This window comes from Sphaeramia orbicularis, chromosome 13 (genome assembly GCF_902148855.1).
Source record: "Sphaeramia orbicularis chromosome 13, fSphaOr1.1, whole genome shotgun sequence".
Classification (NCBI taxonomy): Eukaryota; Metazoa; Chordata; class Actinopteri; order Kurtiformes; family Apogonidae; genus Sphaeramia; species Sphaeramia orbicularis.
In genome coordinates this window covers 29489471-29507017 of record NC_043969.1, presented here as the reverse complement: position 1 = coordinate 29507017, position 17547 = coordinate 29489471, and the positions used below count along the sequence as shown (strand labels likewise).

The 17547-nt window shown below is 36.5% G+C and overlaps 2 protein-coding genes across 4 annotated transcripts; both read left to right on the top strand.

Annotated features, from left to right (window-relative positions):
• The first annotated feature begins 10060 nt into the window (after positions 1-10060).
• Positions 10061-13051, top strand: LOC115431837 (P2Y purinoceptor 12-like). 3 transcript variants are annotated; one of them, XM_030152499.1, is made up of 3 exons: positions 10061-10175; positions 10482-10745; positions 11496-13051. In XM_030152499.1, exons 2-3 carry the CDS (start codon positions 10494-10496, stop codon positions 12336-12338), a joined length of 1095 nt encoding a protein of 364 aa, XP_030008359.1. In that variant the 5' UTR covers positions 10061-10175; positions 10482-10493; the 3' UTR covers positions 12339-13051. The 3 variants fall into 3 exon arrangements, with proteins under 3 accessions (XP_030008359.1, XP_030008361.1, XP_030008360.1); XM_030152501.1 differs by having other exon boundaries at positions 10124-10175; positions 10486-10745; XM_030152500.1 differs by having other exon boundaries at positions 10147-10175; positions 10437-10745.
• A 2753-nt stretch (positions 13052-15804) lies between these two features.
• On the top strand, positions 15805-17277 carry LOC115431096 (P2Y purinoceptor 13-like). Its single transcript, XM_030151346.1, has 2 exons — positions 15805-15811; positions 15901-17277. Exons 1-2 carry the CDS (start codon positions 15805-15807, stop codon positions 16896-16898), a joined length of 1005 nt encoding a protein of 334 aa, XP_030007206.1. The 3' UTR covers positions 16899-17277.
• The last annotated feature ends 270 nt before the right edge of the window (positions 17278-17547 follow it).

Genomic DNA, 17547 nt, shown 5'->3' with positions numbered 1-17547 from the left:
ATTAGTCAAAGCTTTGAGTTAAAATATTATGTGACCATTAAATGAAACATTGAAAAAAACAGGTAGTGACCGGACATGGGGTATACATTTTCTGTACATAAAAAAGGCATGCTATACACATTTTATAGGGCTATATTCTTCAGGTTCTGTCCTGAGGGCTGCGGAAGTACGACATCAGGGGTTCACAAATCTGATTGGGTGCAGATGTGAACCTCTGGTCTGACTCCTCAGAGGGTAACCAGGTGGACTAGTGGAGCCCACTACTGTAAACCCAGCCTTCAACGCAACTAACACAAAACTAAAGACATCAAAGTGCCTCTAAATGACCGAGTCCCAATGGGGGGAAGCTTTAAAACAAGCCAGCTCACCCAATTAAGCAGCGAAAACAATGTGACACTGCTGATTTACAGCTGAGGTGGCTGTTTCTGTCTGACAGGTTTAGCTTTTCCAGAAAGCTTTTCAACTTCAGGGATGGAGCAGTAAAGGTAAGTGGGGTGGATATGAGAGGGGAAACGACTTAAGAGCCTGATCTTTTTCGTTTAGGGTTTCGCATTCATTACAAAAGTGAATTACACAACTTGCTTTTTACCACCTCGATGCTACTAATAACAAATGTTGACAACTCCAAAACTGATCACACTTTTCCTTTTACACATGCTAACTGCTATTCTTACTTCTCTTTGACACATTATGGCCTCATCTTTTTTAAAGAACACAGAATAAGGTAGAAGGGTAGTGAGGAGGAAGGATGTGGTTGCAAAACATATTACTCTACAGCCAGCATTTCCTCCATTTTATCAGGCTTAAAGTTTAATTTACCAGAGCTGATGTGCAATTTGGACTAAACTTGGAAGACCTATGATATGCCTGAGGAAACGGTAAAAGCAAGACAGGATCAGTTTGACCTTAAACTCCTCATAATAAAAGTTTTTCAAGATAAAATCATATTAGTAATGTAATACTGGGTTTTATTTGGGTTGATATTACCGCTAAACTTCATCAGGGTTGGGGGTAAAAGTAAGACAAGGGGACTTTTACCTTAAAATATATGAGAACAGAACATTCCTCCTTTCTAAACAATTAGCAAATGTCATGAAAAATATTCTTCATACATAGTTCCCTAATCTACTCACAGAAAAAAATAACAGTTCCACTCAGCAATTGAACCAATAATTAAAATCTACAGGTTATTGAATTTCTTGAAGTATTTTATTATATTTTATTATATTTTATTACATTTTATTGTATTTTATTACATTCTAAGTATTTTATTACATTCTGTCACATTTTGCACTGTACTTGCACTGTTCTTTGTCCTCTGCTCGGCCTATATTCCACTGTGTATGTGCTCATATTCTACATATTTTATATATTTTACATATTTTATATTTTACATTTTACCGTCTATAGTCTATTTTTATTCTGTTATATTTATACTGGAGCGAGTTTAATGCAATGACATTTCATTCTGTATATACTTGCATATCTGAATGATAATAAAGTCTGTTTAAGTCTAAGTCTCTAAGTTTAAGTGTTTTACAAAGTCAATCCAACATTTCCTCTTATTCTAATATTCTCTATACATTAGCGTAATATCTATTTCTCATGGCATCTTTATTTCTCTATATGTCTAGATACAGTACTGTACAGAAGTCTTAGGCCAGCTCTAGGTTTGTTGATTTTACAGGTTGAAATGAGCATACATATTTATTACCCCCGAAGGGGAGGCAAGAGGTATGGTTTTTGGTTCGGTTTGTTTCTTTGTTTGGTTGTTAACACTCTAGCAGCAAAACTATTGGTTGAATTCATACCAAATTTGGTTTACAGATTGCCAGTGACCCAGAATAGATGTCATTATATTTTGGGAAAAGTAGGTCAAAGTTCAACATTTTTTTAATGAATTTTTTTATGCTTTTTTTTTCCCCATTTACTTAGAATGGGCAAAATTTCACATGTTTGTAGCAGCAAAACTATTAGTTGAATTCATATCAAATTGACTTTATAGATTGCCAGTGATCCAGAATGGATCTCATTACATTTTGGGAACAAAGGGTCAAAGTTCACATTTTTTAATGAATTTTTTAAATCTTCTATTTACATATAATGGGTGAAATATGTGCAAGGGGCGGGTTTGTTGTGCCTGGCACCACTTATTTCTCATTGTCTTTTCTTCACATACAACAAGAAAATACAAGAAATATTTACACAGCCTTAAAAGACCCACAAACTGAGCTAAAATGGTTCTAAAGGTTTGAACAACCCCTATTTAGTGTGATCCCTGACCTCATGAGGCAACACAAACAGTTACAAACATCTGATCAGAAAATGAATGCAATACATCTCATATTACCTGAACAAAAGGGTTAAAGACATGTTAAGTGCTAATGTCCGTCTCATTAAATACTACCACTTTGGTTTACAGAAGCTGTTTTTTCCTGAAACTTTTGTTTTTACCGCTGTACGTACTTCACATATGCCCAGATTGTATTTTAATACAGAGACTGAGAAATGATTTGTGTGGTCGTTATAACTTTACTAATCCAGTAAACCTAATGTTTGGGCTTTTGCACAGTACTGTATATCTATCTGACAGTCAGGTGATGAATATGTACAAAACAATGATGCTTTAATGTTGCCAAATTTAACATCATGTCATTTTCTGCTAAAACAAACCAGTCACAGGTATTTTGTTTACATAAATTCCAAATATGCTCTGTACCCTGACTGTGTAATCCTGTAAAACAACCAACAGATGGCATCAATAACTCCAATCATCACACTGCATCCCTTCCCAAATGAAAATGAAGGTGCTGACACAGTTTTCAGATGTATAAAGGATTAAAATATAAAGGTCTTTGAAATAATCCTCCAGGACACGTACAAACAAAAACAGCTGCATATAAATAGTGTCATTCTGCTAAACCTGTAAACGGCTTCACGGGTTTAATTTTACACCGAGTGCTGCTGTTAAGTCATTTTATATGACATCATTTAGACCACCTGCTGTTGCTCGTCTGTCCTATGGAAACGACATAACAGCGCCTAGCAACCTCAGATACCGAGATGACATCACAGGGAAAACAGACCCTATAATGGCCCTGACTTCAGCTCCTACTACTGAAGTCATGTTTGCTGCTTAAATCGTAAAAGTTGCTGTAGTTTCCCATCACTTAGTTTATTACACACTACTTTATATCCAGTTACCAGAGCAGATGGGAAACTGTTGAGGTGTGACACAGTGGAACACACATTGCTTGTCTAGCTCATTGGTGAAGGCGTTTCTTGATCATAGATTTTGATGACAGACTTGCATACTCATCCATGTTCTGTATTTGGTCCAGAATAGGGGTGTCAAACTCATTTTAGTTCAGGGGCCACGTTCAGCTAAATTGGATCTGAAGTGGGCTGAACCAGTAAAATAATAACATAATAATATATAAATAATGTCAACTCCAAACTTTTCTCTGTTTTAGAGCGAAAAAAGTAGATTTACAGTATGAACAGGTTTACATCTACAAAGTACCCTTTCAAAAGATGTGAATAACATGAACAAACTGAAAAAATAAGTGTAATTTTAACAATATTACACCTCAGTTTATCATTTACACATGTACATTATAACTTACAGATCACAATGGATCTACAAACAAACAAAACATTTAGTAACAGGCAGAATATTGTTAATGTTAAAATTGTACTTACTTCTCTTAAGACATTTCAGGTTGTTCATATTTGTTCAGGTTATTCACATTTTTTGCGAAATTATACTTTGTTCTAGTGTCAATACATGAAAAATATTTACATTTACAAAGAGAAACATTTGGAGTTGTCATTATTTATATGTTATTATGATAGTATTTTACTGGTCCTGCCCACTTAAGATTGAATTGGTCTGAATGTGGAACCTGAACTAAAAGGATTGTTAATATGTTAGTGTACTTTTTGCATTTCACAAATTCATTCCAAAGGCCGGACTGGACCCTCTGGCAGGCTGGATTTGGCCCCACATGTTTGACACCTGTGGTCTAGAAGGTTAGAGACAGTTCGAGTCCCTGTATAAGCAGAGAAATTGATGACTGATGTACCCTTCAACAAAGCACTTAACCTCTCCAGGTGCTTGACGTGTCAGCCCACTGCTCCTAGTCTTCAGTGTGTGGTGTGTTCCTGCATGTTCAGCTAGTGATGGGATATAAGCAAAAGGTTAATTTCACTGTGTGTTGCATGTAAAAAAATAAATAAATAAAATAAATAAATAAATATATATATATATATATATATATATATATATATATATATATATATATATATATATATATATATATGTACCACTGAAAGATTCTTCTATGTTGTAAAAGCATTTTTCTTCATTATCAAAATAATTCTGTCATCATCTACTTTAGTTGACTTCCATGTTCCTCTAGGCCAGGGGTGTTAAACGTACGGCCCATGGACCAAAACCGGCCCACCAAAGAGTCCAAACTGGCCTGTGGGTTGAATTTGTGAAATGTAAAAATTACACAGAAGATATTAACAATCATTTTAGTTCAAGTTCCAAATTCAACCCAATTCAATCTCAAGGGGACCAGTAAAATACCATCATAATAACCTATAAATAATGACAACTGCAAATATTTCTCTTTGTTTTGGTGTAAAAAAGTAGAATTACATAAAAATATGTACATTACCAACTATCTTTTCCCAAAATATTTGAATAACCTGAACTAATATAAACAACCTGAAATGCCGTAAGAAAAATTTGTGACAATTTGACCAATATTCTGCCTGTTACTAAACATTTTTGTGTATTTATAGATCCACTGCGATGTATAAGTTTTAATGTACATGTGAAAATGATAAACTGAGGTATAATATTGTTGAAATTGTAGTTATTTTATAGGAAATTTCAGGTTGTTTGTGGTTGTTCATGTTATTCACCTTTTTTGAAGAATACTTTGTAGCTCTTAACATTTTCATATTGTAATTTTAGATGTTTAATTGTTATTATTTTACCGGTCCAGTTGATATCATATTGGGCTGAATGTGGCCCTTGAACTAAAATGAGTTTGACACCACTGTTCTAGGCCTTTTGGTGTTATTGAGCTCAACATTGGGTTATTTTGGTCCATTCTAAAGATTTCTCTCTGACAGATTTATTTTGTTTTATCAGACCTCACCTCTTTGGATCTGATTTTGAGAATTCCAGTGAATAGCAACCAAATATAAATTCAGCATTTTAACACCTTTTATCTGCTTCAGCTGACATAGAATAATGAGGGAGTAGGCCACATCTGGACATGAAGCTGCTTGTCCATCAGTTGTTCAATTACTTTTAGGCCTCTGAAATGCACAGACTATGTTTAAAATGGTGTCATTTTTGAAACAGTTAATGCAACATATTTTTTTTTTCAAATCCCTTGAATTACAGTTGAAAGTCTACATTTCAACCACATCTTAATTGCTTGATTTTAGATCTACTGTGGTGGCATATAGGGGCAAAATCTGTCCAAATGCTTATAGACTCAGACTTATAGATTTTACATCAAAAATGAAATTTCGATGCAGTTGGCTCAGCAGGTAGAAGCAAAAAAAAGACTCTATAAAAAAGGCTCTATAAATACAGGATACTATATGCAAGATAGAATAAATATGCATATAAAAACTATAGAATACAGAAAATAGAATAAATATTCATATAAAAAAAGAACTATGTGTGAGTATAAAAACTGGTTCTCTACAAAAAAAACAAAAAACAAAAAAAAAAATGTATGGACCTGCCTGTACATTCACTGACTCCTGTCTTATCTTGTACATCACAGGTGTCAAATATGCAGGCCAGGGGCCAAATCCAGCCCGCCAAAGGATCGAAATCCGGCCCGCGGGATGAATTTGTGAAATGCAAAAATTACACTGAAGATATTAACAATCAATGGTGTCAAAATCATTTTAATTTAGGTTTCACATAGAGACACATACAGTCCATTAGATTTCAAGTGGGTCAGACCAGTAAAATATTATCATTATAACCTATAATAATGGCAACCGCAAATGTTCTCTTTGTTTTTTTGGTGTAAAAAAGTAAAATTATATGAAAATGTTTACATTACCAAACTATACTTTTACAAAAAATGTGAATAACCTGAACAAATATGAACAAACGGAAATGTCTTAAGGAAAGTAAATGCAATTTTACCAATATTCTGCCTGTTACTAAATGTTTTGTGTGATTGTAATGCACTTGTGTAAATGATAAACTGATAAACCGAGGCAGAATATTGCTAAAATTGCACTTGTTTTTCTTAAGACATTTCAAGTTGTTCATGTTATTCAGATTTTTAAGGTAACTTTGTAGATGTAAACCTGATCATAATATAATTTTCCTTTTTTCACTGTTATTATTTTACTGGTCCGGCCCACTTGAGATCAAATTGGGCTGAATGTGGCCCCTGAACTAAAATGAGTTTGACACCCCTATTGTACATGACTCCAGCCTCTCTGTGCAGGTATTATCCACCATTGTGGTAACCAGCTGATGCTGACACCCTCTGCAGTGTCCCTTTGTCTATCTACTGCCTGTTACATCGGCTCTGTGTGCACACAGCTCTCCACTGAACATACAGAATCACCCTGTCAAATATGCACGGTATCCCGGACTGGAAGGCCTCTCAAAGGGAGCTGTTGTCCCTGTTTTTTTCCATTTCTCCAGTCATCTGTGCATCCTGCTTCCTCAGACAGGGGGTTGAGGGATTATCAGACAAACATCAACACTCAGGATGAGGAATGCCATCACTAACACGTGCCAGAAGCACTAAAAATACGAGAACGGCATTCCCTGGTGTGGTGTCATTGCAGCAAAAATATATAATTTATCATAAAAGCCAACTTCAGATCATGGAAATCGATATGGATCTTTCCTCTGTTTGTGAGAGGATATGTTGTGTAACGCAGGTGTTTAGTAGGTCATTCACTGATGCATATGCCAGGCCTGTGAGATGAGCAGTGATTTGTACCAATACCCAAACAAAAGCAGTTGCTAGGAAAGTGTCTATGTGAGCTCAGGATGGAATCAACGACATAATTCACTGGTAGAGAGAAAAGCCCGGGAGCCAGTTGGACCCACTGATGTATGTGTGTGTGTGCGTGTGCAGTTTTGATGCAGACAATAAACACACACTGGACTGGACACATGGGGCTCATGAAAAAAAAAAAAAAACAGAATGCACACAAGTCAGTGGTTAGGAAAGTAGAACCCTCACAAAACTGACGAAATAAAACCAGTAGCTACAACAGAACAAACAGACCATTTCACCACATTTTTACCATAAACACTGAACGATGTTTTACACTCTAATGGTGCATGACAGCAAATGTGGCTTCAACCTCAATACAACCCACCTATACATTACATCCTCTTATCTCCCCACCCTCTATATGAGCTGCGTTAGGTTTGTCAGTGCGAATAACCAGATGGGAGGCAGACCCTGGAACCTGCTCTGAACAGCATGCCAGCAGCAGCAGCAGTAGCTAAAGAAACCTTACACTGTCAAAACAAAGTGTGGCCCCCACATTTCAACCCTGCTAGCTGAATCTAAACTGAAAGCCTGCCAAAGGAAATGTATACACAAAAGCATGCACACATAAAGACAATGGCAGCGACAAACAAGCAACATGTAAGGACCACCCTAGATGTTTTTTTTTTCCTTCCTCTATGTGTTAATAAGTCGTGTTAATGACGTATTTCTCCCTGTCACGATGACAAGATGATCAACTGCTTGTAAGGGTCAGGGGTTAAAGTTCAGCCTGAGTACAGATAAACCAGGCTCTTCTGACCACAGCTGTTACAGCTCTGTGTCTGTTATTAGCTTAATGTTTTCCCTCAAACACTTGGGTTTCTTTCCATCACCTTTTCCCTAACCTCATGCTTGGTGTTGTGATAAAAGTCTTTCAAAAGTGTGTAGTAGACGGCTACTGGCAACACTCCTCTGCAGAGTTTGTTTATCCCTCCGCTCTCCAGCTTCATTATCTCCACATGATCAAAAAGTGTTTATATTGATTTCTGCTGGCAGTACAGCAGCAGCGCAAATGCAGCCTTGTGGTTTGAAGCTTGATGAAAGTGAGAGCGGTGACTTGAAGGTCAGGGGTGATGTGGAAGGTGAGAAGAGCAGTGCACCTACAGAGAGTTAGAAAAGCATGTGTGGAGTTGAGGAGGCTCAGGGGGGTTTGAATGGAAAGTCAGTCAAGTCTTGGGTTACTTTCTTTTTATTTCCTCCACTCATTCCCCTCTTCCTGTCAGTCTGAGAGGGAGCTGATGAGGATTACTCTGTGAAAATAATGTGTAGAACTGACCTGTGTGTCTGCGTCTGAGCGCTCACTAACCATTTCACTACCTTAGGCTAAACTGGGAATAAATCACGCACATTTATACAGTCGCAGAAAAAAATATTAGACCATCAAAAGTCATCAAAAACAAACTAACTAACTTTTGTGTGTATCATGTGACTAAAACAGACAGAAAAGAAAAAATGGAATGCCTAAAAGCACTGTTTTGGCAGCACAATGCCATAGCTATTGATGTAAGAACTGAAGTGATTTTGGTTATTATCAAGAAAATATAGAAAATGCCTAGATATCAGTTCTTAAATTAAATTCTTATGAGCTATTTTTGTTGTTATCATTATATTTGTCCAAACAAATGTACCTTTAGTTGTACCAGGCATTAAAATGAACAAGAAATTGAAGAAAACAAGGGTGGTCTAATAATTTTTTCCGCGACTGTACATTAATGCAAGAGGTAGTTATATGAAATAATACAGGCACCATTTGCAGTAGCATCAGTAGTATTTTTTTTTTTTTTCCAATATTATTCCTGTTGGAAGACATAATACAAATACAAGCTCAAAGACAGGTATAGACAGATGCATGTCTAGGGAGAGTGATGTTAAACAGAAGAGAAGCATATCTATGTGTTGGATCTTCTCCCAGAGGTTATGCTTGACACAGTCCTGATCAAATGCAGATGTATGAAGATCACAGCTGTGGCAAATGTGATTGTATGCTTTGATGTACAGTACATAAGGCTAAATTTAGGCTGAATATACATGACATAACAACATCATTGCACTACACGTAGGCATGCTCACAGGGGAAGTGAATGCTGCTGAGTAGGCAATCCTGCTGCAGATACAAGAAGTGGCAGCGTTGCCATGCAGACCGCATGAAGAGGATAAAGGGCAGAAGTCCATGAAGGTCATGTGATGGGGAGAAGTAGACGTGCAGACACTGGTGTCAACTAAAATAAAAGATCTTGTGAAACCTGAATTGAAACACAGACACGGTCTGTTTACTTCATGTAAGGTATTCTCAAAACTACTTCCCATCGTGGAACACTTTACTATATACCACAGTAAAACACAATATTAAGTGCTTCTATAATTACAAATACTGATTGTAATTGACATGTATTTTATGTTGCTGCCTGTAAAAGACATTTTTAATCTCAGTCAGACTTTCCTGGTTAAGCAAAAGTGAAATAAATAAAAATAATAATAAACACTAAAACACATTTCACTCTAAAAAACACTATATTTCTTATTCCAACATTGGTTTAATATTGTATGACACTCGTGCTACTATCCACTGTATATGCAAAATACTGTGCAAATTACTTCAGTGTATCAAATGTGTTTCACTTGGATGTTTGTATGTTTTATGTTAATGATGCTGAGCTTAAAACTTGCATTGTAAAAGCAATTTACTACATGAGTAATTGCTTAAATTAAACTAAAACTGGGGGAAAAGACTGCAAGTTGTTAAATTGTTTTATCATATTTTTTTTTAATAATTTTATTGTGGTGTGGTCCTGCATGATGGGTTAAATACAGAAGGTCAATGTCTGCGTGTGTTGCATGTACACATCTAAAATATATACTGACAAGTAAATATTCTTAAACACCAAAATGTGGACTGGAGTCTGTCCTCATGACAGGAAAGAGAAAGGAGAAGAGAAAGAGAAAGTCTTCCTGTGACTAACACACACACACACACACACACACACATACACACACTGGACTGAAATATATTCAGATGACAGTGGAGCCAGAAGTCTCATTAATAACTCATCTGGGAGTTTGCTTGAACTCCACTGACACAAAGCGATCATTGTGGGACTGAATAACCAGGTCAGTTACAACACCATACTGCTGACTATGCTTCAAAATGACTTAAATCAATTTAGGTTTTTCCCATTTAGGTCAGTAATGTAATACTTTTTAGTGTTTTTAGACTATATGACACTGTGTCACATACAACATGCGTCTTGGAAAAGACTTAGAGAATACTGAATAGCTTTACATTGTGGACTTCTTCATGTGAAATTGAAAAAAAAAAGACATTTCAACAGAGACTCAGTTTTCTAACTTTTTTTTAAATTCCTTTTGAAGAATATTGAGAGCACATGGAGAACAGTTTTCCACTGTATTTTTCAGACAGATCTCTTCATGGACAGAAACACAGCCTTCCTCCTGTCTGCTGGCAACCGTAGCCTCACTAACACCACCTGTTCCCGGGACAATGTTTTGAAGACAGTGGTTTTTCCTATTCTTTACTCCTTCTTGTTCCTGGTGGGGATAATACTCAATGCTGTTGCAGCGTGGGTGTTTTTACGCATTCCCTCACGGTCTCATTTCATTATATACCTGAAGAATATTGTGGTTGCAGACATCATCATGACTTTTACCTTCCCCTTCAAGGTGAGGTTAACCCTTTATAAGGCACTCATAGAAATACTGTGAAATTCAAAATGTCAACCTTAGTGTGTTATTAGAAGACATAACAAGACTTTATTACTTATGTGAAATTTTTCAAAATGTTTTATTGTTATATAGAAAACTGTGATCAATGAAGTTACCTTATTTGGTTCCTTACCTGTAAGTGGAAAAAAAAATTCAAAGGAAAGGGGAATTAATTGAATTATCAGTTTGTAAAAAGGGGTGGGAGTCTATAAGTTATACTTCTTCTCACCCCTTTTCAAGCGCTGAAAAATTTTATTTGACCATGTTGTCATCTGAAGATTCTGTTCGCTTGAAATAAAACTACACTAACTAAAAAGTAAATATAAAAAATACAAGACAAACACATATAAGATGAAAGGAACATGTATTTTAGAACATCATACTGACATAAGTGCTGATCCAGACCCCTGTCCACATCCATATTATCCCTTTGAACATCATTCCTTACATTAGCACCATTACTTCATGGTACCTAACAGAGCAGGTACACTCACTGTTCATGCAGAGGTGGACCTTACAGACCCTGTAGACCACATTAGACCTGAGATTACTGACTCATTGTCCTCACTGTAACTGTTGCTGTCACTGTCTTGTAATGTATTCAGAAATTACCACTTGCCCGATAAAGGGTTAATGAAATATAAAGTTGAGATTTGAGGTGAGTGTTCATGAGTTAAATGTTAAAACACTAAGCTTGTGTTTCTGCAGGTGTTGTCAGATTCAAACATGGCTTCCATTGGACTTCGTATTTTCGTATGCCGGGTTTCGTCAGTGCTCTTCTACCTTACCATGTATATCAGCATCCTCTTCTTCGGCCTCATCAGCATTGATCGCTGCAGAAAGACCCTAAAGCCCTTCAGAGGGACTAACGCAGCCAGGCTGACTCGACGGAAGATCCTTTCTGGAGTCATCTGGGGTTTTCTACTTGTTCTCTGTCTGCCCAATGTGATCCTAACCAGTAAAACCCCAAAGTCACCATACTTCAAGTGCAGCGACCTGAAGACCAAGGCCGGCCTTTACTGGCATGAGGTGGTTAATCATGTCTGTCAAGTTATTTTCTGGGGTAATCTGGCGACTGTGATAGTGTGCTACACACTAATCACTAAAGAACTTTACAAATCCTACTCCCGCACCAAGTCCCACAACACTGGAGGGACTATATGTAGAGCACCTAGCAGGACAACAACAAATAGGCCTCACCAGGCTAAAAGAAAAATGAATGCAAATGTGTTTCTAGTTCTGGCAGTGTTCTTTGTGTGTTTTGTGCCGTTTCACTTTGCCCGAGTGCCGTACACCATAAGCCAGACCCGAGGAATCTTTGACTGCAAACTCAAACTCTTCTTTTTTCAGCTCAAGGAGAGTACGCTCTTCCTCTCATCTCTAAACTCTCTTCTGGACCCTCTGATTTACTTCTTTCTCTGTAAATCCTTCAGGACCACCTTGTTCAAGACCCTGAGGCTGCCGGATGGTACATGTAGCTGGTTAACCGGTAGAGGGTCAGACACAGATACAGGCAGTAGCCCTCTGAGAGACTCCACTGCCTGCACATAAAGCCCCTGGAAATGAAAAAGACTTAAGCTGTGTGGCAGATAAACACACATGTTCTGGTGGCAGTTTGTAGAATATACATTCACAACATCCTCCAGGTGGAAATAGGACCAAGTGTGGTTTGGGTTGACAGCCGAGGACGTACAACTGGTGACATACGAGGTTGGATATTTCCTCTGACTCACTGTGCTGATTGAAATTTTCCTTATACAAAACTGTTTTTAAAAACTTCCAAGCTCCTAAGTAATCATCTACATTTTATTTTTTATTCTTTTGTCAATACAGAATCTAGGTTTTATCAAAGTTTTAACTTCTGCATGTGATTTTTGTATCTTTCTGTTGTCTTTCCAGTAAAACACACACACAAAATTGAAGAAAAAGTACATGACACAGTTTTAACTACAATATATAAAACTATCACTCCTTAAGTGTTACATGTTTTCTGTCAGTACACTATGATTTTTATTGTTTTCGTACGTGAGGATGATGCAGTTCACCAGACTGGACTGAGCTCTCATGATATCCAAGCCACTGGGATTGTACCATAAACTGTATGCATATATTTACCTGCCAAGTTCACTGATATATTTCAGCAGTTGGAAAAGGAGAGTACCTAGAGGATACTGTATGGAGTATTTTCCAACTGCATGCTTTGTCTTGCAAAAATGAATTATGAAACCAATGTGACTGAAATAAATATGTAATGACAGATTTAATGTTTGTGGTCATGTGGTTTGTGCTTCTTTCTTCTTTCTTCCTTCTGTATGTGCTACGTTCAGCTTAATGGGTTTTTATTTATCTATTTATTTACGCTTTCACAGATTTACTACCTACAAATCACCAGTGACATGACTCTTAATATTCTTTTGATGTCTTTTATTTTACCAAAAACTGTCGGGTTCACTCATATAGAAACAGGGAAGTAAAGATGTAGAAAATACCAACAACATGCTCTTTTGTCACTACTATAGTACTGCTATGACCATTATTATTTTAAGAGAAAAATAATATTTTTTCAACATCCAAGCTGAAAGTAGTATTTTTAAGGACATTAGGATTTAGAGCAGTTTCATGTTCAACAGCACACATTGTTAAACCTGAGCTTGAAAGCAAATCTTAAACCACAATGTATGTTATTTGAATCCTTTTCCACCCACAGCAGCTCCCTGTTCATGCATTTGCATCCACCTGGTTTAAAGTGCTGACACAGTTCATCATTTATCTTGTAAAGGTTCATCTTTCCACCTACACCTACAGTATGGAAACATGGAGCTAACCGTCCGTGGTAAGTTGCTCGACATTTTGTTGTTTCACAATTATTTGAAAAAGAATATTTAGTTTGAGATTTACTGCGGTCAGTGAAGGAATCAATCTAACATTATTTGACACGCTTTTTACAAATTACATGAGCAAGTAAACGGTGGTTTGATTTTATGGATGGGGTAAAAGATAATGCAAATGCTATGCAATAATGCACAAAGAAACCCCAAATTGTGAATAAGAGCTGAAAATTAAATTTTGGTGAAAATAAAGCTCTTTGCTCATAAGCTTTAATGGCGCTTTTTCTAAGTTAGGTAATTAGAATCTTTTAAAACCTGCCAGTTCCTCTTGAGGCTGTGTACATGAGAATCAAGGCTAATCTCTGAATGATTACATTCATTTACAAAGGAGGAAATCAGAAACAGACTCAAGTTCAGGATGCTTTGGGAAAAAAAATTCACATATTGTGGTGATAAAAATTAAAAAATATTCCTAATGTGGTTGATTATAACAACAGCATTCAGCATAGCTCTATATGATAAAATAATTAGGTCCATCTCTTCCATTTTTGTAGTGAGTGTAAGAAAAATCAATCCAATAATTGCACAACTTCATACATTCAGTGTCCACAGCAGACATGTCAGATTCAACATCCAAAATGCATTCAAATGCTCTGGTTTGACATTCAAAACCAAATCAAACTAACACATATGATCAATGACAATTGCAAATCAGGTTGGGCGTATTTCCATATTCTAGGCAGGAGTTAACTGTGGCTAATTTCAACTCCCTTATTGTGTTCCACTTACTGTAACACCTCCTGCTTTAAGGGATCCACATTAAATGTTATTTTTCCTCATATTACAAATGTTGTTGCAGAAGACTTGTTTTTTTTTCTTTTTTCTTTTTTTCTATGCACCAAAACTGCTCACAGTGCCTCCTTTCATCAAGCTTTTTCTCAACATTTGTGAGGGCACTGTATAACCCTAGTCCTACTTTAAAATAGAACTGAGTTGTTATTGCATGAAAATAGCAAATAAGTACAGTCAGGGGACTATAAACATGTTGGGTGAAAAAAACCCCAACAACTTTAAGATAGACTTATTTTGTCATTTGTTGCTGACACATAACTGTTTGGGAGTCCTAAAACCAACTTCACTGTTTCTAAATAATGTCTACAAAATAAATGAGAGCCAATTGATTTTCATTGTTTTAAAAACTATATTTGACGTCCACATTTACATTTTTTGTCTCTTACTTCACTTGCCCAAGAGAAGTTTATATCTCAACCTTAATGATCACAGGTTTTAAACATTATTTATACCTATCATTATTCACTAATATTGGGATAATATTAAATCATTTGTGCTTGACAGATAATTTTGATTACCAGCCTCAAGGACTTGACAATTTACCCTATGTACCCATAATTACTTTACCCTACATAACCAGACTTCCCTTCATACTGATATCCCCTATCCTAGACCAATTAATTTTTTTTTTCACCAAAATTGCAGGAGTTGCAGTCAATAATACCTGACACTATGGTAATGATAATTTTTGGCAACTTCAAGTGAAAGCAGCAACTTTTCATATGCTGAAAAATCGGCCATTTTTTTAGTTTTTTTATGGGCTGAAATATTTGCCACCAGAAACTGAATTTGAATCATGAAAACTGAATCTGAATTGTATAATTTGAAATTCAATTTATTAGTTTCAAACTTAAGTCAAATAAACTCTAAACTGGATGTAAAATTATGTTTTTAGGTTATTAGGTGCTGATTGGCCGAAGAGGAGTCCTGTGTATCTGCACTCAATTGCTCTTCCTCAACTACCCGGATGTCTGTCACAGTAAACTGAAATTGAATTGTAAGAACTGAATGTGAAAATATACATAGTTGAATTTTCAGTGAGGATAAAATATAGTTTCAGTGAAACTGAATTCAATTTAATAATCTTACATTCAGTTTCAAGTTTATTGGACTTAAGTTCAAAACTAATAAATTCAGTTTCAAATGATACAATTCAGATTCACTTTTCATGATTCAAATTCAGTTTCTGGTGGCACATATTTCAGCCCATATTGTTTACCCTATGTAACCAAGATGTTTTTCATAAAGATTTTGGTGAAAATGGCTCAGCTCGACAAATATCTTTGCATTGCCTCAAAGTACTAGAAATACTCTTTCCATCCATGTATTACACTTATATGCCAGGTAAATGTAGGCCGACTCGTCATTGGAATAATATTTTACCCTACATAACCACTTGACTGTCGTTCTGATGTCTTTTGTTTCTTTCCCAGATGCTATGATGAAGTCCTTCAACACATCGCAGCTCTCTGCAGGTTGTCCCCAAGTCAACTTCATGACTGTAGAAAATGTTATGTCTTACTTCTTCTTCCTCTTGTTCCCTGTGGCATTAATTCTCAATGGGGTGGCTGCCTGGGTATCTCTGCACCTTCGCTCCACCTCGACCTTCATCGTGTATCTGAAGAACCTGGTGGCCTCTGACCTGCTCATGACACTGACCCTCCCTGTGAATGCAGCTAGCATGCAATCTGGAGCCACTGTTGAGTTAAGGGCGTTCGCCTGTCGGTACTCTAATGTCATTTTCTACTGCTGCATGTACGCAAGCATCGCTTTGATGGGCCTTATCAGTCTGGATCGCTTCTTCAAAATTGTTAAACCGTGTGGAAAGATGCTAGGACAAAGTGTGATGTTCAGTCTTGTCATGTCGGTCTTGGTTTGGGTTACATTGATTGGTGGAACCGTTCTCCCAACCATTACTCTAACTGACCAAGATCCTGTCAATACTACTGACAATTTCTGTATGTCCCTAAAAAGTAAGTCTGGTTTGATTCTTCACAAGTTTGTAGTGCTAAGTATGGAGATCCTTTTCTGGTTTGTCTGCTTGTTGGTTGTGTTCTGCTACATATGCATCACCATGAAAGTCCTGCAGTCCTTCAAAAACTCTGGAAGCAATAACAACCAGGGGAAGAAAAAAACCAAGCTCAGAGTTTTCTTGATCCTGCTTGTATTTTTTGTGTGTTTTGTGCCTTTCCATTTGATGCGTATTCCCTTCACTTTGCAGGAAATCTTAGGTATTAATATTTGCCCTCAGCTTTGGATCGTGGTGGTTCACCATGTAGTCCTGTGGGTCTCTACTACAAATGCCTGCCTTGACCCCTTTCTCTACATTTTCCTGTGTAGGGAGTACAGAGACAAACTGGTTGATATGATGAAAGCAAGAGGGATCTGCATTGGTTTGTACACAGATGAAAGAGAGGAGACGTCACAGTAGACAGACAATTTTACAGATAGGATAAATTGTTAGTGGACACTGAAGAACACAGTCTACATTTTATCTTGTACTGCCCTCTAGTGACCTTATATGGATTAGCATTTACTAATAGATAAATGTTTAACCTTTGAAAGTGAACAATATAATTGATATAATTTGACACCTCTTAGGTCATAAAGTGCACTATGTAAATGTAAAACATTACTGTAAATTAATTGCATGTACAATATATTTTATTTGTGATTAGATATTACATGTACTATGTCATTACTGCTTACATTTGCCACATAACTCAGCACTTATTGTGGCGCCACTGTCAAAGGAAACACAGCTATGAATGTAAAAATAGTGTATTTCATTGTCTGTGATGAGTCACTTCAGGACAACGCTACTGTTGCGTACTGCTCCTATCATTTTTTTTTTTTTTTTAACATCTGGGTTTTAATGGCATATTATAAATCAAGAATCAAGTAGAAGTAATACAATATTGTGGGTTTTTATTCATTTTTTGTATTATTATTTGTAATAATGAAATATATTGATTTCATCACTGTCTCTTTATTAGACAAAGATTAAATGTAATTGTTACAAGTGCCCCCATTAAAAAGCTTTTCTGTTACCAATAAGGTTGAATTTCTCTTTTTTTCCT